The sequence below is a fragment of the Protomyctophum bolini genome, assembly GCF_963924005.1.
Source record: "Protomyctophum bolini genome assembly, chromosome: 24".
NCBI classification, from domain to species: domain Eukaryota; kingdom Metazoa; phylum Chordata; class Actinopteri; order Myctophiformes; family Myctophidae; genus Protomyctophum; species Protomyctophum bolini.
In genome coordinates, this window is record NC_137885.1 from 10,974,150 (window position 1) to 10,996,946 (window position 22,797).

Here is a 22,797-nt window from a genome sequence, read left to right on the forward strand (position 1 = left end):
GGATCTCTTCTACTGTGGCCTGGTTTGACATTGCAGCGAAGCTCGGCTTCCTTACCATATACAGTAAGTCAAGTCAAGGAAATGAATATATAGCAGGCTTATAAGGAGGCTCACCGCAGCGCGTACATATTTTAATCAGCCTGAACATTTCAGATAGGAAGGCACACAGTAAAATACTGTTAATCATGTATCTATTTTTATAAACTGGGAATGTAGAACGATGGACAATTTGGTTCCACTTGAGTTGAATTATATATAAGGACATTATTTTAAATGAATAAAACTGTATTTTAACAATCTGTATGGTATAGACTCTATACCATACAGATTGTTAAAATACAGTATACTATAGAGTATGCTAATACAATATAACTAGTACATTTGCAGTGTTTGCTTGGAGGCGGTCGTCTCTCTACTCTCCCATTAAGAAATGTGTATGCTGGTGTTGAATAAGGTCACAAGTAGTGCTCCTGAAGTAGCTCATGGGTGCAATTATACTGGCCAAGAATCTGGTACCGCCCGGTATCGGTGCAGGGTCTATGCCAATACGCAATTTATGGAATTGGCATCGGGAAGGGAAAAATGCTATCGGTAGCATCGGTAAATCTCTAAGTGCAATACCACAAAGATTGCCTCTTGGAAGAGGGGTAGAAAGTTTGGTCTCTAACTAACTTTTACTAAGTATACTTCATTTAACTTTTTCCAGAGTCACTTTCAAGTAAGATATCTTTACTTTTACACAAGTATAGCTTCCCAGAGTACACCCAATGCTGCGAGAGCTGTGTGAGTTCAAGTTCAACATCATTAAATCAATATGATGTTTTCTAGCTACAGTCTTTAAAACCTAGAAAATATATTTTTTTAAATGTGACGGCTGCCATACTTATAAAGGAAAAGGTTATAAGAAATCAAAACAACGCACAGATAGCCTATCTTCGCTGGCCTTCCTCAGTAGACGTAACTGCTGGATACCTCTCTCAAAAACACATCTTTAATGATAAGGCCGGTGTTACGGCACAGTTTCCTCTGTGCCTGCCTGTCTGCCTGCCTCAGCACTATGGAATAAAAGTGACTTGTGGTATTGTAGGGAGCAGGGGATGAGGGGGGAAGGGAAGGGAAGGGAAGGGAGAGAGGGGTTAAAATCTGGTCATTGGGGAGTGGGGGGAGGTGAGAGAAACTCTCCCTCTCTGCTCTCGCTCCCTCTTCAGATATACACATATACATACTCTGTCACTCGTAGGCTACAGTATACACATACTTATCTCTCTTACAGAAATATACATACATATGCAGACTATTTCTCTCTCTAAACACACGCGCACAGTGCGCACACACGCCTGCAGCCCCGCACAAGGCACAAGCACACACATACGCACGCACGCACGCGCTCACGCACGCACACACAAGACTGTCTCTCTAAAGTATACACATGCCAACAGCTGAGGAGCTTCAAGCCATTTGTAAGATGGAGTTCTTGGCTCAGCCCACGGCCTCTCTACATACCAATGCGATTTACCAGAGACTGCAGTAGAGCAGGCCCACATTCTAAGTTCCACACACACGGTGTCATAAATATGGCCATTATTGTCGCTGTTTGTCATCGTGGCTGGCATACGGTCTTAACTTTGCACAATCTCTTGACTATAGCACGCTGTGCATAAATTACCTTGTATAGGAGACTGACTATGAGGGTCAGGCCAGGGACTGACACTTCTGGTCTTTATCTACTGTATCTATCTATCTATCTATCTATCTATCTATCTATCTATCTATCTATCTATCTATCTATCTATCTATCTATCTATCTATCTATCTATCTATCTAAAGTGTGTGTGTGTGTGTGTGTGTGTGTGTGTGTGTGTGTGTGTGTGTGTGTGTGTGTGTGTGTGTGTGTGTGTGTGTGCGCGCGCGTGTGTGCGTGAGAGAGAGAGAGAGAGAGAGAGAGAGAGAGAGAGAGATGTGTTCAAACAAAGTTAATCATGATCTGTTCCACACACACACATGGTTACAAGTCTTTGTGCGGCTTCCAGTGACGTATACACTGACTTTACAGTATTAGTTCTAAGTATTTGCGCGGTTACAGTGACATTACAGTGGCTGCAGTTCCTTGCCGCAGTAACATTTAATTGAAAGTTACTTTGAAGGTAGCGTGAGGCATACGGATTCTAATTCTAATTTCTGCAACAAGCACCCGCCCCGCCCGCTTGATCCCCCCCTCCGTCCAATCGGCGACGACCTCCGTGAGAAAACAAAGCGTGCGATTGGACGAGGAGGGTTGGGGTCGGTTTCAAGGCCCCCCTAGCAATGAAGTAAACGTTGTGAATAGTCTTGTAGTTCCTAAAGTTTATAGCTCCGTCTTCGAGGGACCCAAAAGAGAAATTAGACCGTTTTAATTCATCATTTCCCTTTTCCATGTATTCATGGATTTCTTCCTAAAAAATCATTGCATTTTAATAAATTATGCATTTGTAAATTATAATTAATAATTAATCATGAATACTTTAATATAGGTAATGCAAAAATAATTTGAGCCAATAGGAAATGAGCCTATTTATGCATTGCATGTAGGCCTATATACATGTTCATGAATAATGACCGCATGAGAGGGGAGAAATCTTTAAAAAGAAAGACAAAAAAACCTCAGTATTAGAGGTAAAGAAAATGTAGGAAACAAAAAATAAAGGGGAAATGTACTCGCGACCAATAAAAATAAATATGTCCACGACGACGACCCACAAATGGGTCGCGACCCACTGTTTGGGAAGGTTGGGGGGGGGCGCCTGGAAACCGCGGCGGCGGGCGGCGCAGAGCGGAGTGTGTGGAGTCATTCTGATGAGGAGCCTCATTGCTGCTCTCATCATCACCGAAGAAACAATAACTCACGTTACCGCTCGTTAAAACCCGCACGCATTAAAAACGACACTGTTCTGAACGCGAAGGTAGGAGGAAAAAACCCCCGTCCTTTTTTCGTGTTTTAGACGCGTGAATTCCGACGTTTTTGTGGCTTTTGCGGGAAGGAAAAGAAAGCAAGGAGGAGAAGCACGGGGGGAGAAAAAGTCATGTGGAGTTGGTTGGAGAGGACTTGCATTTCTTTTCATGTGATTTAGTCTGAGAGACGGACTCTTTAATTCACACAGACACTGGGAAGACGAGAAAGAAGGTCAAACCCGGATCGTTTTTTTGTATTAACGATTCGACGTTTATCGCTTTTTTAATGGAAAAAAGTGGAGTATGAATTAAAAACGGACAAATCCACCATTTTCCTCCTTGGAGAGTTGAAGAAAAGTGCCATGGAATAAGGAATGCAGCAGCCGCCGTGGTGTGTGTCGAAAAAGAAGGCTGTTTGAACCGTGTTTTCTTCAAAGTACTGCACCGAGGAACCAACTGGACTAAGTTTTTTTTATTTTTTCCATTACATTTTCTGTAACTTTGCTTCTTGTTCCGTGGGGAAACGGTTTACGCTTCGGACCGAGACTCTCGAGTCTTTTAGGTAAATTACTTTTTTGCTCCCCCTTTTCCTCCCCCTCCTGAGCAAACAGGGGGCAGCCAGCAAGCAGAGAAATATATCTATCATGGCGGTGTGGTGCAGAAGAACCTGGCTGTGCGTGTGGACAACGAGCTGTTTCTTGGCAGCCGTCACGCTCCTGGTCCGGCCGTGCGCGGCCCAGTACAACAGCGAGAAGGGCATCTCGATCCCGGAGCACGGCTTCTGCCAGCCCATCTCCATCCCGCTGTGCACGGACATCGCGTACAACCAAACGATCATGCCCAACCTCCTGGGTCACACCAACCAGGAGGACGCCGGGCTGGAGGTGCACCAGTTCTACCCGCTGGTGAAGGTGCAGTGCTCCACGGACCTCAAGTTCTTCCTGTGCGCCATGTACGCGCCGGTGTGCACGGTGCTGGAGAACGCCATACCACCGTGCCGCTCGCTGTGCGAGCGGGCGCGGCAGGGCTGCGAGGCACTCATGAACAAGTTCGGCTTCCAGTGGCCCGAGCGGCTGCGCTGCGAGAACTTCCCCGTGCACGGCGGCCTGGAGATCTGCGTGGGCCAGAACACGTCGGACACGGACCACCCCACGTCGGACCCGCCGCCCAGCATGCCCGACCTGACCCTGCCGCCGTTCATCGGGCGCCCTGCCCAGCCCTTCTCCTGCCCGCTGCAGCTCCAGGTGCCACAGTACCTCAACTACCAGTTCCTGGGGGTGAAGGACTGTGGCGCTCCCTGTGAGACCTCCAAGCCCAACGGACTCATGTACTTCCGCGAGGAGGAGCTGAAGTTCGGCAAGCTGTGGGTCGGCATCTGGTCCATCCTGTGCTGCGTGAGCACCCTGTTCACGGTGCTCACCTACCTGGTGGACATGCGGCGCTTCCGCTACCCAGAGAGGCCCATCATCTTCCTCTCTGGCTGCTACTTCATGGTGGCAGTGGCGTACGTGGCCGGCTTCCTGCTGGAGGACAAGGTGGTGTGCATCGACAAGTTCAAGGACGAAGGGTTCAAGACGGTGGCCCAGGGCACCAAGAAGGAGGGCTGCACCATCCTCTTCATGATCCTGTACTTCTTCGGCATGGCCAGCTCCATCTGGTGGGTGATCCTGTCACTCACGTGGTTCCTGTCGGCGGGCATGAAGTGGGGCCACGAGGCCATCGAGGCCAACTCGCAGTACTTCCACCTGGCGGCGTGGGCGGTGCCCGCCGTCAAGACCATCACCATCCTGGCCATGGGCCAGGTGGACGGCGACCTGCTGACGGGCGTGTGCTACGTGGGCATCTATGACGTGGACGCGCTGCGCGGCTTCGTGCTGGCGCCGCTCTTCGTCTACCTGTTCATTGGCACGTCCTTCCTGCTGGCGGGCTTCGTGTCGCTGTTCCGCATCCGCACCATCATGAAGCACGACGGCACCAAGACGGAGAAGCTGGAGAAGCTGATGGTGCGCATCGGCGTCTTCAGCGTCCTCTACACCGTGCCCGCCACCATCGTCATCGCCTGCCACTTCTACGAGCAGGCTTTCCGGGCGCAGTGGGAGCGCACGTGGCACATGCAGACGTGCAAGCGCTTCGCTGTGCCGTGCCCGGCGGGCGACTTCGCGCCCGCCTCGCCCGACTTCACAGTGTTCATGATCAAGTACCTGATGACCATGATCGTGGGCATCACCTCGGGATTCTGGATCTGGTCGGGGAAGACGCTGCAGTCGTGGCGCCGCTTCTACAAACGGCTAAGCAGCGGCAATCAAGGAGAGACGACGGTGTAGACTAGAGGCCCGTTGGGGTTCTCAGCCACTCAACACACGGGACCTGTTCTTTTTGTTTTGTTTTTGAACTCAAGAAGCCCACATTATTAGCTACACAATAATCCTCTATTAAGGTGGTTCTACGTTTCATGGCCCCTATTGGGACATCTCAACGGCCCCCCTCGGGGTCACCGGGCCCACTGTTTGAGAAACACTGGACCTGTAGGCTGTGTTAGTTCTTACACACAGCTGGGTGGGGTTGAGCAGCAGATAAGGCTTTGGGCCAAGGAGAACTGTACGCGAGGTGGACTAATGCCTGAACATTCTCTTAAATACGTAGCTGGACGTTGGTCCGCTGAGCGCCTCCTTCTGGCTCGCCGATGAACCTTTTTGACTGGGCCTTTTGTTCGCTTTAACAGGATGGCGGATGTAGATTTGGCATGTGGCTACTCTGAACTCTTTCAGGTCTTTTTGAAACGGAGCGAGAGCTCAGTGGTACTGTCGAAAACATGAATAATGAACCCTGGAGGACCGCAATGTGCCGTGTACCCAAAAGACTTATTTTTATATTTTATAACTTTCAGTCACACAATGAACAATGTATGTCTGCCCTTTCTTTGTCCCTAATCCCCAGCAATCTTGTCCACACTTTTATATGAGATATGCCAGATTTGTACTTTAGTGGTGTCTCACTCACCAAAAATCGCTGATCTACATTCTACAAGCTCACAAAGCGGCACGATGCGAGACGATGTGAGCTTGTAGATCAGCTATTTTTGGTGCGAGACATTGATGCCCAACACAGTATAAATCAGGCTACAGGGAATGTGAGATAACTGTGGAATGAAAGTTGTATCAGTGCCATTTCACGCCCCTCATTTTCCATGTCTTCAGGCATTTGATATGAAATGTTTAGTAAATAAGTGTCTTTTTTTCTCCCTTTATCGTCTGTTTGCCATGTTGTTGCTGATGAGTTTTCATGTAGCATAGACTGACTTGGGCACTCATCCTAAAACAATCACGTGTGCAACGCAACTGAAACCGGCTGAGGAAAAACTCGCTCGCCTTTGTAGGAACTTTTTTTGAAAAGAAAAATCAGCAAAGCTGCCTCATTTGTAGGTCATGCATTTTGTAAATATCCACCCTTTTGAAAAGAACTTATGTATTTATAAGATTTTTTTTTTACTTGTTCTAAGTGATTGTTTTTGCCCCTCAATGCTACACAGCTTGTACCCTGTACAGTTTTACAAAATAAAAATGTTACAGTTTTTAAGAAAAATTGGCCTTTTCTGGAGTGTTATTGGTGACCTGAGGTGCTTAGTCAAAGTTCTGCATTGTGTCATAGCGTCTCTGTCCGGTGGAAACATTATTTTCCAAAACTTAACTTTTCAGGATCTCTCTAGGTTGTCCTCAGGATTCTAATTCAAAAATAGCGGCATGACAAGCTTGAGCTATTTTTTATGCTTTTGTGTAAATCTGTAGTATGATCAAGTAGGGCGGCCGTTAATTTACGGGGGGGGGGGGGATTAAATATGGAGATGAGCCCAACTGAATTGTTGGTCTGAAGAAGCATGGGAGGCCAAAATAATAATTATTGTTAACCACGTGAACCCTGTCGTTAACATTTGCATCTGGAGTGCAAATGGCTCATCTACAGGCTCACTGTGACTCTTGTCAGTCTGAGCTTGTAGATGAGCTATTTTCGATTTGGTGCTGAGGGGGAAAAGGAGCATTACCTAGAGGAGTAGACCCCTGGGGGACTCTGATCAATGACGTATACCAAGGTTTAAGTCGTTAAAAACGGTACTGATAACACATATTTACACTGACAAATGACCGCTGGTTTATTGCAGGAAGGTGGAGAAGCAGTGTTCGACTGGCTCCTGCCCTGAGCGTCTCTGAGCAAGAGGAATTACCAGAATGCCTCAAGGCAGCTTATCCCCTCTTTTCCTCGTGAAATCTGATCCCTCTTTCTCTGCAGTGCAACCCCCCACCCCACAGCCCCTGCCTCTCTACTTTCCCTTTGTTCTGGCCCTGCTAGAAGTTGAGAGGAACAAGCCAAACCCTATCTGCGTCCTGCGAGTACACAGCTGGAGAAGTGTGACTTATAGCTCCAAAACAGTGGTTCACATCACAAACCTTTTAGATCAAGAAGACCCAAAAGAGAAATTAGACGTTTGTTTTCCGGTACCCAAACTAGTGAAAATAGCTACAAGCTTGTACATCTGCTATTTTCACTACTTCTTAAACTTTAAAGATTTCTGTAATTGTATAGGCCTATATGACATTTTGAAAGTTTTTGGAATTGTTTTTAATTATATATATATATATATATATATATATATATATATATATATAAAAGCCTATATATTTTAAATGTAGGAAAATAAAAATAAATTGGATATATACTTGTGAGGTTCCTCTGGAAAGTGTCGGGTCTGAAGCAGTATAGGAAATAATTTGGTCACTTTAAAAATATATATTTTTGAGTAACTGCTCAAAAGTCATGAGAAACAAACTTGATGAAAATATTAAATCCACATATCCTGCCTAGTGCTCATTGAATGCAACTCTACACTGTTATTCCACATATTGTGATACATGATACAGTAAAATAAGCTTCAACTATTGAGAGAGATGGCCTACTTATATTACCCCCACCGCTATCAGCGTGCATCGTATTGAACGCATCAAGCAAGTTGCTTTCATTAAATGGGAGTACATTGGAGTAATTCCGCCGCTATATATTCATATAAAGTGCATTCGTAGCGGTATCTTTCAATAAAAGTTCTAAATAAGCCAATATTAAAATGGCACTTTAACGCCACAGTAGATGGTGTTGGAAACGACAGCCCATGTTGGGCTTGAGAGGACACACAAGGCCCATGTTTGTTCAAGTGGCATCCATTAATTCATTTAGACCTGTCTAGACCAGAGACAGAAGGCGTCATTGAGGGGAAGTGTGGTGGGACATTATTACCTATAGGGACCCGTGCTAATCTCTGTCATGCCTACCATGCTGAAAAACTGATCCTTTATTGCTAGACTCACTCAGTCCCCATGCAGCTTTCCCACAACAAGTGGGTCAGAGTCAGAGACATTCCTCCTGGTCGCCTGCCCTGCTGTTGTAAACTAGCAGCTTACAGTTCACACTAGTAGATCTAAACTGTAATATGCAACCTTCTATAGTTCTAGTTAGTAAGTTCCATGCAAACTTTAGATTTAGTGCAAAAGCAGAGTACAGTATTGTGAATGTGTTAAGGCTGCTACGCCCAGAAATAATACATGTAACAAATATTCACGTGTCCTTAGAATGATTATGTGGGCAAGCTGAGTGTTGGGTGGGGGTGGGTGGATTATGATGACCCGATGTGGGAGATATAGAATAATAGGCCTGTGTTTCTTCCAGACTTTCTCAGAGCAGAACGGAAGGGGAAGCCATCTGCTTTCTCCAGGATTCATCTCACACATTTTGTCCTTTGTCTGCTGCTCTCATGGAGGAGAGACACAGGTGGGTCCACACAGCTGTCTGCTTACTGTGTGTGACCTGGAGGCCTTGAGTTGTGGCCAGTGAGCGCTGTACAACTGGCACTCTCCAACGAGATTTGCACACTAATCGCATTTTAGGCCACTGTTTCTGGTATGCAGCTGGGGTGGGAAATTCACACAAACCACGAGCTTTAAAAACACTACAGCGCTTGACTGGGTTTAGTGTAGGCTACTTACACTAACTTGAGATCCTAGTGAGGTTGCAGTCTGCTATTCTAGACACGGGTAAGGTTAAGCTAGAAACTTATATATACCAGGTTGGCAACATGGCAAAAGTCATTGGAAAAACTTTGGACAGTAGTCTACTATACAGCAACAAAGTCGATCTTGTATCCCACATTAGAGAAATAAACACAAGCGACTGGCCCGGCCAGTAGCCTGGTAAATATAAGTCAGCGGCCCGTGAGACTGTCTTAATTCCTATACCCACCAAAATGTGGAGGTTCTTTTAATAGCACAATTGATGGGGTCTTGTTGCATCAGATCCTGTGTTTGGGCAAAATGTATTCTCAAAGATCTACTAATCTCAAAGCAACCGTGGCAAGTTGGGTGGAGAAAAGGGTTAGTTTCCTGTGTACAGCAGTGACTCCACACAATTAACCCTGATAGTTAAATGAACACGACTGAAGTTTGCTGTGTTGTTGAGCCCTCCAGGCTCACACTGACTGCCACAAACAAGTAGGCCGCTGCAAGTCTGCATAACTCAATCAGTAAAAATGTCAGGGCAATTGAAAGCCTGTTATTCGCTGTCAGATGCTATCGTTTTGTAAGACCAGGGCATGGGGGGGGGGGGGGGGGGGGGGGGGGATGTTAGCCCGGGGGGGGGGGGGGGGGGGGGGGGGGGGGATGTTAGCCCGGCTAATGTTGTAGGTCGTGTTGTGTTATCTCAGTTTTGCTGTGTGTGGACACGCGTTGGAACGCGGCGTAAAATGGAGTGGTGTTCCCCGCCACATCTATCTACAAATCTGCCCTGAGATTTTAGCCTACATTTCTTTCTGTCTGAAAGTCTCCCTCTCGCACGCACACACGCACGCACACACGCACACACGCACACACACACACACACACAAACACACACACACACACACACACACACACACACACACACACACACACACACACACACACACACACACACACACACACACACACACACACACACACACAGAGTTCCAGTCCCTTCCCCCTCTCTCTCTCTCTCTCTCTCTCTCTCTCTCTCTCTCTCCTGGCCCACATCTGGTAATGTTTTGCCACTGTGAGGTATCCCAGCCTTGGAAATGTGAGCTCCTCCAGGCCCAGGCTTAACCCAGGCCCAGGCACCTTGGGACTGACTGGGGGTCTGTTTACTGCCCTGACCTCTCTCTCTCTCTCTCTCTCTCTCTCTCTCTCTCTCTCTCTCTCTCTCTCTCTCTCTCTCTCTCTCTCTCTCCCCTCTGTCTCTCATTCTCTTCCCCACTCTCTCTCCCTTATTGCTTTCCTGTCCTCCCCATCTTGCCATCTCACTTTCTCCCCCCGTCCCCCGGCCGTTCCGCCTCTACCTTCACTGCTCTGTTTCCTTTATCCTGTCACTGGTCAATGGTCACTGACCCCCCCCCCCCTCTCTCTTCATTCTCTCTCTCTCTCTCTCTCTCTCTCTCTCTCTCTCTCCCCTTCTTCTCTTTTCCTCGCCCCCAGACTCGACTCCCCTCGCTTGGGCCTCTGTGAAATCAGACGCTGTCCAAATAAATATTCCCTTTCCCGGTGTAGCATGTTTCAAGCGAGTCCCCCTTCCTTTTGCTGTATATATGCTCACCTTTACCCCTCCATACCCCCCTCTCCCTTTGCCTAGTTGAAGACATAACGGAGGCCAGAAGTTCCAAACTCACTTTGAATACAATTTAAGTTGGTCATCTGTGCATGCGTGTGTGTGTGTGTGTGTGTGTGTGTGTGTGTGTGTGTGTGTGTGTGTGTGTGTGTGTGTGTGTGTGTGCGCGCTGCGCGCGCGCGTGTGTGTGCGCGCGTGTTTGTTTGTTTTTTGGGCTTACAATAAAAGATTCAGGTTGGGATTAGGGTTAAGATTAGACATTCAGAGGTTACATTTTAGGTGTTGAGTTTTTAGAGTTGTGTGCTTTGTGCATGATTTATTATAACCAAGAATTTGATGTCCTCACAAGTATAGTAACACCAGTGTGTTGTGTGTGTTCTATGTAGGTCATGATGTCTGTGTTTCCAAAAGCCTGCATTACCTGCAGTTTAAACCAGCCTAGAATTTTGGTCAGTGCTCAAGAGCCAACACATTTCCACAGAGAATCTCACAGTTCAATTCAATGGATTCTGCCTTGGCTTGCATAAATGTTTTATTTTTATGTATGGACAATACAGAAAATATATAAACATGTTGCTTTAGGGCTTATCTTGAGGCTGTACATGTTGGAGTTGTAAAAGTAGACAGAAACTTATGACTCCACATGAATTGTAACGTCTGAACTGAACTTTCATTTTTCATCAATTGTACAAGACTGCCATCTCCTGGCAAAGAAGCGTTACTACATTCAGTTGAGCGTTTCGGTCTCATCTATTTGAACCATCGATCTGAATGTTGTGCATGGCCATGCCGCTAACCAGAGATAAATTATCATTTGGAGAAAATGTCATGTTATTTTAAAGTATTTGGTTGCTGCAACACAAAGGCACCCAATCCTTGTGCTTTCGTCATTAGGCTACTAAGTTGGTAAGTGTAGGTCTACTGTCTTTACCAAATTAAAGTGAGAACTTGTCATTGAAATGTAGCAGGCCTAAGGATTGGCTAAAATGAAGTGACTTTGAAACTATGACCAGCAACAACAAAAAGCTCCCATGATAAACAGGCCCAGCTGGAAATATAAAGGACATGCATGGGAGAAGAATGTAAGACATTTTATTAACGTACCATTGATTGATTTATGTGTCATCTCAGTCATCTGCATTTTGAACACAACAAAACACAGTTTGCCAGTTTATTAAAATGCGTTCACCTTAAAGAACATTAACAAAGGCAGAATTCAAATAAATGAATAAATGGATAAATAAATAATATTTCTTGTGTCTCCACAATTCGAGGTGAAAGTTAATAATATTAATAGCCCATTAATGTAATAAATGAATGTAATTAAGAAACCAACTGATTAGTGGTAATATCTCCCTGAATAATCAATTTCATTAATCGACTTCAATAATATCCTGGCTGCTCTGTAAAACGTAATGACTACGGTATGTTAATGACAGTGTTTTGATTGATTGATTGATTGATTGATTGATTGATTGATCGATTTAATACAAGTTTGCAGTAAAAGCACAGGGAAGTATAGCCTACTGTTCAAGTCAAGGTCCTTTTATTTATCATTTTAATTCTGTTAATTCTGTCCTGAAAATTAAAAACCATTTCTCTCATTTCAAGTATGCCTATATTGGCTTGTTTCCATTCTTGTTTCCATTCTCAATTCCATACTCAATTCATCAAAAATAATAATGACGATTGCATCTTGGAATTTGGTTTTCAACTCTGCATCGTTTGCATTTTATTTTGTCATTCATTTTAGTAACTCTTGTTCTGAAAAAAGGGGCAAATTGTGTGTACTAGTGCTTCCGGGTGAGCTGTGCTCACAACAAGCAAGCGATCAGTGAAGAAGAGAGAGAGAGTGAACATCTGACTGAAGCTTTAATTCACTGTCAACAAATTAAATCCACTACAAACTCCCACCACACAGGAATACCATGTCAGATACGGTATGCTGCATGCGCACATTACATCATTTCTATGCGGGTTTGGCGCGTCTGACACGGAAAAAACACAACTTGCGTGCTTTTTAAGTGGCATACTAGTCACTTAGCTAACATGCTAAGATAACTAGCTGCAGGCCCCTGAATGAGTCCTTGTTGTTGTTAGCAAACATCAGCTAGCTGGCTATATCATCTGCATTTTTTAAAATAACCTGCCAAGTTATCTTACAATCTGCAACTCCGAATTCGAGATCAAGGCCGACACGCTACTAAAATGAACGGTTTTAATCGTCCAGGCGGGTTTAAAACGAGGCTGTTGGCTGGCTAGCTAATGATGCTGACCATTTATTTTTTTGTAGGAGACAAAACCTTCCAGCCAAGATGGGGGGGATAAGAAGGAAGGAGAGTACATCAAACTCAAAGTGATCGGACAGGTAAGAGTGATATAATAGTAGTAGTATAGTATAATAATAGTGTATATGAAACATTAATCCTAGCCATTAATATTATGAATGTCTAGGATTCGTGTTTCATATACACTATTGTGGAATATTTGGCTGGCTACACGAGACTACCTTTAAGCATACAGTAAGGAGAGCTCAGTGTGTGGGTGTGATATATGGATCTCCTTTGGGGTTGAAATAATGATAGAATTGAATTGTCTGTGTATGTCTGGTGATGGATGTGTTCTGTCTGCCTCCAGGACAACAGTGAAATACACTTCAAGGTGAAAATGACGACACATTTAAAGAAGCTCAAGGAGTCTTACAGCCAGAGACAGGTAAGGTTGACAGAGAAAGAGTTGATACTGCATGCACATCCACTCTTGCCCAGGTGCTGGACAGACGGTATTACTTATACAGGAAGAAAAAATAGAGTCTGCAACACTGGTTAATGATGCTCCACTGGTTTATTGTTTTATGGAGCTGAGTATTATTATTAACCCAGAAGAACCCCCATCGTAATCGTTATATTTGATGTTGAACATTCAGCAGTGGCTCTGGGGTAGAGTGACCAGATAGGAACCGCAAGGTTCCCAGTTCAAACCCGGGCTCCCCTAGAGTTGGTGTCGGAAGTGTCCTTGAGCAAGACTGAACCCCCGGCCCTAATTGTGCCTGTTGGTGCCTTGCACGGTTTCCTCCGGCATCGGTGTGTGAGTGTGTGCGTGAATGGGTGAATGTAATGCACTGTAAAGCGCCTTGGATAAAGGCACTATATAAATGCACCATTTAGTCAGGCTCATTTGGATTCCATAGAAGTCAGCATGATATGGAAGCGTGCCATTCACCAAAAATAGGTTATCTAGTATCTACTAAGTACAATGCAAGATTATGACAGATCCCCATAGCATGTGGCAAAAATTGCTAATATAACTTGATTTGGGAAAAGTTTTTAACTAAGCATAAGAACACTCAGAACAGCCATGTTATCGTATAAAAGTCTACCGTTTGTTTATAATGTGGGTTCTTGCCAACACAATTGATGAGCAGCGGTGGGCTGCGGTGGCCAAACGGTTTGCGGAGCGGTCTTGATATTGATCGGAAGGTCGCTAGTTCGTATACCCGGACCGGCACGTTAAAATTACCACCGCTGAAGTGCCCTTGGACAAGGCATTGAACCCCTACCAAGAAATGTTCTATGAGCAGGGCCTGGCTGTAAACAAGTTCTTGAGCTTAGTCCAGTTACCCTGGGTAAACATAGTACCTTTCCTTTGAAGACGTTTTGTTATTATAGCTTCTATTCTGCGTTTTGTTGCACATAGTGATGTGGTGAGGTGCTATGTGTTTAAATCAAAGTCCTGTGACTTTGCAACATTGAGCCCGCTCCTCCCAACTCTCTCTCTCTCTCTCTCCTGCTCTCCCTCTCGCTTAAGGCATTCCCTCTGGTGTTGTGCGAGTATAGCCCTGAGCCCAGCTACGTTAAGCTACTGTAAAGATGAGCATCAGTCATTAGTACCCCCCCCCCCCCATCTCCACCCATAGCAGTCTAAAGTACTTACTGCTTTTGTACCCTAGCGTTCTGGGGGCGTAGTATTCTGAGGCAAACGATAGGCCAAAAACACAGACGATCTACAAGCTCACAGTCACAATGCTAATTGTTTAGTGGAGATTGACTACAATCCATTCCGTGCTTTTAGATTGTGCTATTTTCGGCAAATAGGTTTGGTGTAGAAGGAAAAAAAGTGTAAGTACAGAGCAAAGGTTAAGTTAAGTATTGACATATATTAAGTATTAAGTGGTTAAAATTCTGAAAATACACATTAGCATGAATCCAACAATTATATGTTGAAAAAGTTGAATCTGCAACACAATTGTATACATGTAGCAGTGGGGGGTCCCTGCTTCATCTCTCTCAGCTAGAAAGTCCTTGGCCTGAAAAACGACCCCTGCCTGGCTGTAGGGCTTAAAGGTGTTTTTTTTTTAAATATAATTTTATTGATTTTAAAAACAAATTCACGTACAGTTACTTACTTAACAAACCTATGGGTTTAAAGGTGGTTAAAGTATTGTCACACTCAAACAAGCAGCCAGCTTGTACAGTTGGGCTTCACCAACTGCCTGCATTGTGATTCATTCATTCACAAAATGTACCAGTCCAGGACTCCGCTAGGCATTCTTTTTGGTCCGGCCTAAAAGAGAACATTCAGCTAAATCTACTGTGTTTGCAGATGTGTGATTGCTGTACACCTCGTTACTGTTGTGCTTCTTTCCACCACTTAACCCATTCAGGACGGGAACCCCCTTTTGGTGTTTTTAAGGAATGGATTATGTTATACTTTTGCTATGGAAAAATAGCAGACCTACAAGACCTCATAGCGTGGCACTGAGTGCCGTGCTACAAGCTTTTAGATCTGCTATTTTTGAAAAATCGTGAAAATCTTTAAGAGCAAACGTTTTTAACTCAAATATTTGCTTCTTGTGGGTCCCTGGAACAACATATTTTCAGACGGGGGTCCGCAGCCAAATACAGATCATTCTGGGGGTCCTTGACATGAAAATGGTGGAGCGCCACTCACATAGAAACATAGGTTTTTCAGAAAATTGTTAGGATTTAGATTTATACATTTTTGTAGAAACGTCCAGCCTTTACATATTGTACGAATTGGATGGAGTTGTGTGACATAATAACTTTGATATGAAAATTTGCGATGTGAGTATGAGTACATCTGAAGATGGCAGCTTGGATTTATCACACTATTGTAACCCACTGCTGGGATGTGACCAGTGCATTGCTCCCTGTTTCATGTTGCTTGCACCCATTTGTTTAGTGAAAGGTGGAAAGGGATGTCACTAACACTGTAACTCAGGCCTGTGTGTGTGGTTGGAGGTAGTGTGTGTAGTATTTTGGGCACTCGGGTGGCGCAGTGGTACATTTGACAGTATACAAAGATCAATATAATCTTGGAACATTTAACATCCCTGTGGTTTCTGATGATGATGCTGTGTGTTTTTTTTTTACAGGGGGTACCAATGAACACGCTACGGTTTCTCTTTGAAGGCCAGAGGATCGCAGACAACCAAACCCCTAAAGAGGTAGCTACACCATTCTCCCTTCCCTGTCCCTTACCGTGGGATTGTAGAAAAGTACCGCACACCAAAGTTCATATTCTTATGCTTCCATTTACTGTGAAGAGGTCAAAACAATTACAACAGTTTAGTTATATTCTTTGTGGTACTGAATATGTTTGAGGAAAAGTACTAAAGAGCACGCACATCCACTCACTAAGAGCCAGGTGCAGGACTGAGGTTAATTATAGAAAAAAAGTCTGCACACTGGAATAAGCTCTAAAGCTTACAAATATTTATTAAGGTTCTTTACACCAGAGTGGACATGACAATTTTACATCCCAACTATTTAAGTATTATTTTAACCATAGATTTAACTATAGTTTATGAATGGAACACATTGATGAAGTTCCCTGTTGTGTTTCCAATTGCTGCGAGTTCGCATCAAGTCTACTGAAGTATTAGGTGTGAATGCGACCTTAAAGTGGCACTCTGTAACTTTTTTTTCCCTCCAAGGAATAAAATGTTTAGTCAAATCTGTATGGTAGAGTATGTTAATACAATTTATTACATGGCTTGGTTGAATGCTTGATACTGATTGGTTAATCGCCGAATTCAGTGGGGTGTTATGTAAGGGATAATATCTGGCTAGGTGGTCATTGTCGGGATATAATTCACAGACAGGAAGTTTAACCACCGAGGCGAAGCCCATATTACATGGCTACCTAACATAAATTAATAAATTGACCCAAGGCCAAAACACAACAAAACAAGTATTCCAAGTCTCATGCTGGCTGCGTCTGCCCAGCTGCAGGGCTGGAGCACTGTCGGAAAACAAGGAAGTGAGTTGATCAAATAGAATGCGTTTTCGGGTACTGCTTTGTCTATTTCTCGCTCAAATGTTTTCAAAAACATTTTTGAGAGAAATGTTTAGCTGTAAATGACATTGTGTGTCGCAGTGTGTGTGTGTGTGTGTGTGTGTGTGTTTACAGTGTTGTCATGTTGAAAACAGCAGTAAATCAAGCGGAGAGCAGCCACACAGCTGGTGCTCAGAGCGTTTGATTAGGCAGTGGTCTGTTATAGAGCGGAGCGGTCTGTTATCAAGAAATAACACACAGCTGAATTCAGCGATTGACCAATCAGAATCAAGCATTCAACCAAGCCATGTAATAATTCTGGATAATGACCGCTCTGCTCTATAACAGACCGATAGCTAATCAACGTCAGCTTTGATCAAAGCCTGCCTCAGAGCACTCGGCTCATATCAATCCGCACTTCCGCATCAGCCACGTGTACCGGTCCGGTACAACCTTTAAAAGGAACTACTTTCTTGAGCGGAATACCCACAGACATTTTTTCAATTCTAAATATCGTAAATATAATGCATGTTACTTATAGCCCTTTTGTGTCAACTGTCTATTTATTATTTTATGTAAGTAGCCTTGTAATAAGTGGGATCATGTCTGGCTAGCTGGTCATTTTTGGGATATAATTCACCTTCACATTTCACAATCGGGGTGATTAACCACCGACGCGAAGCCCTGTCAGTGAATTCTCTCCCAACAATGACCAGCTAGCCAGACATTATCCGTTGCATAACTTAAAACTTATACAATTGGGGTGGTTGTATTTTGCCTCCCTTCTCTTCTATTGAGACATTTAGATCGTGTCAAAGGTCATGTCTGACCGAGACACAGGATCCGACACAGAGTTTGACATGATGGTCAATATTAAATGTATCCCCTGAACAGAGCTAAAATTCGGGGTAGACGAGGAGAGTTACAAAGTGCAGCTTTAACTTCTTGTGTCCTCAACTTAATATCTCTGAAACAATGTCTTCTCTCGTCTCAGCTGGGAATGGAGGACGAGGATGTCATCGAAGTGTATCAAGAACAGACCGGAGGACTTTGGAACGATTAAAACCTCCTGCATTCAATTTTATTATTTTCCCTTTTTGAATTTTATTTTGGATTTTTCTTTTGTAATGTACATTATTATTATTTGTCTTGCTTTTTTTTTTTCAAACCATCTGGATCGATCCTTCTACCGGCTTCCTTGCTTGAGTGGCGAGAGTCGAAAGCTGAAAGAGCGAGACTGAGGTAAGGATGAAGAAGACTAGAGCCGTTTCTTTGACTCGTGGAAACGCAGAGGTGTGACAAGTCACTGCTCACATCTCCCACAGACGCAGGGACACTACAGCCTCGGCCCAGTGGTGCATTCACGGCGAATGTTCCGGCTGGAGTTTGAGCTGACAAATCCCCACCCCTAATTTTTGTCTCTCTTTTTTTAAAATTGTTTTCATTATGGAGTTGTTGTTTTTCCTTCAGTCAGTAACCCCTTACAGTAGCACTAGCTGGTCAACTAGATGTGTTCATATGATGCAGTGGGGCTGCCATGCATTCGCTTGTACCGTGTGTTGTTGGTGCTCTGATGAACCGTAGTTTTGAGAGCCGCAGTAGAATTGTTGTTTTGCATAGAGTCTTATGTCAAACATTAGCGTCTTCACTGTTTGGTGTGCTTGGTTCACAAGTTCCTATGCAAAGTATGAATGAACACGTTCAGAATAAGGTCAAATTAAGACATGAGGATATGTTCAAAGTTGTACGATGTGAACGACAGCTCTGTTGTCTTTGAGATTGTCGTTCATGATACTCTTAATGCCATATGCTGCTCTTGCCCGTAGCATTTCAATAGCAAAGTAACATTTTAAAATGTTAACAAATGACAGGAATTACTTAAATCCATGACAGATGTAGTACAGTGAGTGAACCACATCATTTTTTTAAATGTATATTCCCATTGATAGTTTCCATAGGGATTTTTGGACTCTAGAATCCCATCCATAGTTTCCATGGGGATTTTGGACTACACACCAAATGGCAGAGATGTTTTAGCCTGCAGGATTGTTACACTACCATCCAAATGTGTGGATGTGTCCCCTCTTAAAGAGTTATCTTGTCAGACATGTATGGTGTCTGATCGTTGAGTGGCTAAAGCGCAGTCATGCAGGTCTGAGGTGGTTCGTTAAAGATGCCGCCTTCCCAAGTCATCTTCTATAAAGAACAGAGTGTACCGATCAAAACCATGTAAGGCGTAGCGTTTATGTCAGAGAGGTGATGATCTGATCACCATTGACACTGGCTCTCCCAGATTATATGCAATTGCCCTAATATGCTCCTGCCACTTTCAGAAGTAATAATTCTGGAGATATTCCAACTTGTGAGATGATGGGAGTTCTGCTTTGCCTTTATTATAGATGGCTGGAAATGTATTCATATTTTATTCTCTTCTAATCTTATTAAAAGGCCTTTATAATAAAGGTTCTAGAGGTTTGTTATGTTGGTCATAGTGCTACCGGTTAATAGGCAAGTATTAGAACTGAGGACTCACTTCAGCCATTTTCATTTACTAAATTTTCATCAACTAAACGCTATGCAGGTTTCTTTTATTTTCTTTTTCTACTGCTTTGTTAGATCGTAGAATATGGAGACACATGAAGCAAAGGTCAGAGAGTCAGTAGTTGGGATGGTACGATATGAAAATTAAATGTCACGATTATTGTGACAAAAGCAATATTCTGTAAAAAATTATAATGACTTTTTCTATTTTATTATTATTATTCTGACAGCCAGCAATGGGTAAAACACTCACCAAAAGGTCATGTGACACTTCTAGGGGCCACAATCTGCATTCAAAGATTTTCCTAGAAGATTTTCCATTGGTTGATTTGCCTGTCATTTCAACCGGGTTCTTTTTTTTCCCTGACTAATGACAAAGCTTTACATCTCCGCGATATGATTATTGTGAGCTTTTCTTATCGTCCCATCCCTAGACGAGACGTGAGGTACGACTCACAAGGCACATGGTCGTGCATTAACTGGCTGAGCCAGCAGGCGGCATCCCCTGCATCGGTTGGTTATGTTGAATTAGTTGATTGTGTATTTAACCACATACTGGACATGTCATAATAGGCCAAAATAGAAAAACATTCGGCAAAAATAATACATACATTTAGCAAACGAGAAATATCTGATAGCATTATGTATATTTTGGCTATTTGATGTACAATGGTGTGTACGATTTTAAGGCCAAATCAGCCCGTGTAGTGGTTGTAATGAAAAGCGGAATAGACCCTTCCCTCAATGCCACATGATTGGACACTATTAATATTCCCGAGGGCTGTACAGATGCATTTAGAATGCCTGTCCCTATTTTGGCTTTTCATGACTGCTCATCTCACATGGTTTTGGGGATACAAAATATTGTTGTTTTAACTTTTTTCATTTTGCATTAATGTCTATGGTTGCTTTCAGGTATTTGAAATTACATTGTTTGAGTATTTCTGATATGACGATATTCTATGATTGTTTGAAAAAAAAAAAAAAAAGTTTTACCAGGAGGTCCTTACACACCAGGAACGTGGCAACTAAACAAATTGGCGGTGATTATTTCACATGAATTAATTCAAATTAATCACATAAAAGTAACGCTCCTCGTGTGTAACAACCTTAATTGTTCAACTTATTGTCAATGTTCATCAGACCAAGGCAGGGAAAAATGTATGTGACATGTGACAGTCATTTGAAAATGGCAATGCAAAGGCATTGCAGTGAAAAATTATAATAATTATAGTTCATTGCAAATTGTTTGATCTGATACAATGTGTAATTTGGAGCATTTTAGTTTCTTTTGTTTATTTCTTATAATTATTGTGCTCAAATTGTATATTTTGTATTCAATAGTGATATGTGAGTGTGATTCTGTGTATATCTTAAGTGTTTGTTCTTCATTCAACTTGTACGCTGTTACAAAATTCTCCCTAAAGATTCACATCAAATGTAATTTTATCATTGAAGGTCGAGTCAGTGGTGTGTGTGACGTATTAAGAACAAGATGGCCAACAAACGAGATGACCAGAGATGGTTTCAAATAAATGCAATGGCATCGCTCAGCTCCCCCGAAGGCATTCCTCATGTCGATGGACAGTCCAACCTTGACCCTTTTATTATTCACATCTCTAGGCTAAAGAAACCAACGTTCTCTCTATAATACCTCAGCTTGAACTCTAGTGAAACCTGGTCACTTTTCAATATCCATTAGACATTCAGGAGCAGTCCAAAAACCTCCAGCCGCCAACGTTGCCTCTCCTGGGCATCTGCTGTTTGCCTGATCTCAATTTCTATAGCTGCAACTTGGGTCACTCGCAGTAGTTGAAGTTGGGTGGTCATAGTAGGCCAACTGTCCCGTGGCTGGTTTTAATTCCAACCACATGCCATACCATGGTTTCACTAATTAACACACCTTTAACAAGACGGAGGCCAACTAATTAAATAATATAAGCTTGTGTACTTTTGGGGTTGGAATGAAAAACCTGTTCACTCTCAATGTTGTCATTTGTAGCCATGTCCGAAGTGATTAATTGGTGGTTTCACAAATTAGTGGGTGCCCAAAGCAGCTAGTTTCAGTGGTCTGGTCATGAACAGCAAGTGCACATATATTTCCGAGATTTCAAGCACTCCCAATAGACGTATATGTGCACTTATAATTTACAAGACCTGCCAATGTAAAAGATCACCTCAGACAGCTCTTCTCAGGGTGACTGAGTGTTTTTTTTTAGACTTATTTGTAATATCAAATGCATTTGAAATTCTGACGAGCAGTGCTACAATTTCCACTGTGTATTTGACAGTCAAAACACTTCATTAGCAGATTCTGTAATCTGTAGTAGTCTGAAAGATAAAATACACAAGCTATAGCGTGGAATCAGCAAAAATCATCCTTGTGGTGCTTGTGTTCCAGTGTATTTAAGTACTGATAGAGGTACTACCACCATTGTCTGTTGATACACCTTTAAACGTATCTGTGCATGGGACATGGGTGTAGTCGTGTTATTTGACTACGGAAGCCGCGGTACAAATGCTGTTTGTTCTGTGGTTCTCAACGCTGATCCCCATGGGAAAAGAAGCATATGTTCTACATGGCATCCTTATTTCACCTCTTTCATGGGCAACGATTGTCAAAAATGTTATATAGTGTACAATCAGCGATCACCACCTATATGTGTCTGGTGATATCTAAATTTATCAAAGGGCCCAAACTGGGCCCTTTTTTTTTTTTTTTTAAATGCAAAGACCATAATGCTGTCCTTGATATTGGGATGGTACATAGGTTTGTTGCTGCTGTTCTAGCCCATGCATTGCATTTTAGATTTCCCCAGACGTGACACTTTGTAATGTGACTCAAGTTGTTAATTGCATAGTATATGGAATAAGGGAGGTCCCTGATCACCAGTGTTGAGAACCTCTTGTTTTAGCAGATGTTGATGTACAGACAGTCACTGCACCAGCTCAAACCCAACCAGGACATGACAGCTGGGATGTTTTCTCTTGTGTTCAAGCCACAGCTCTTGCCGTTAACAATGATCTCACCACGGCGAAAGGATTTCTTTATGATAAACGGAGGGATGTTGATGTAGGTGGTTTGAAAATATTGAGGATGATACTTTTGCTTTTTGGAATAAAATATTTAAAAAAGAGTTTGTGCACGTCCTTATCTGCAGTATATTACTCTATTGCTTTTGTATATTTTTGTGTGCTTTGCTTCATTTTCTTTTAACCAACTCATTTCATATTGGCATGAGAAAACATACGTTTACAGTGCCAAAGCAAGTGTCAAACTCGAAATATTTATGAGTACATCTCAAAACATGGGAACAAAATCTTACTGGACACCAAATCTGATGCATTTCATTTATTCGAAAAGCAATAAAACCA

The 22,797-nt window shown here is 43.2% G+C and overlaps 2 protein-coding genes and 1 long non-coding RNA gene across 3 annotated transcripts; 2 read left to right on the plus strand and 1 right to left on the minus strand.

Moving 5' to 3' along the window:
• The first annotated feature begins 2,843 nt into the window (after positions 1–2,843).
• On the plus strand, positions 2,844–6,510 carry fzd7b (frizzled class receptor 7b). The gene has a single exon (XM_080758385.1). The coding sequence runs from the start codon at positions 3,573–3,575 to the stop codon at positions 5,250–5,252; it is 1,680 nt and encodes a 559-aa protein (XP_080614511.1). The 5' UTR covers positions 2,844–3,572; the 3' UTR covers positions 5,253–6,510.
• A 5,886-nt stretch (positions 6,511–12,396) lies between these two features.
• sumo1 (small ubiquitin like modifier 1) lies at positions 12,397–20,866 on the plus strand. The gene is made up of 5 exons (XM_080758465.1): positions 12,397–12,524; positions 12,878–12,952; positions 13,222–13,299; positions 15,980–16,051; positions 17,876–20,866. The coding sequence occupies exons 1-5, from the start codon at positions 12,513–12,515 to the stop codon at positions 17,942–17,944; spliced, it is 306 nt and encodes a 101-aa protein (XP_080614591.1). The 5' UTR covers positions 12,397–12,512; the 3' UTR covers positions 17,945–20,866.
• Positions 18,316–22,643, minus strand: LOC308311675. Its single transcript, XR_013963699.1, has 2 exons — positions 21,625–22,643; positions 18,316–21,168 (listed from the first exon to the last, which is right to left on the minus strand). It is a non-coding gene; the product is annotated as an uncharacterized lncRNA (long non-coding RNA).
• Between the last annotated feature and the right edge of the window lie 154 nt (positions 22,644–22,797).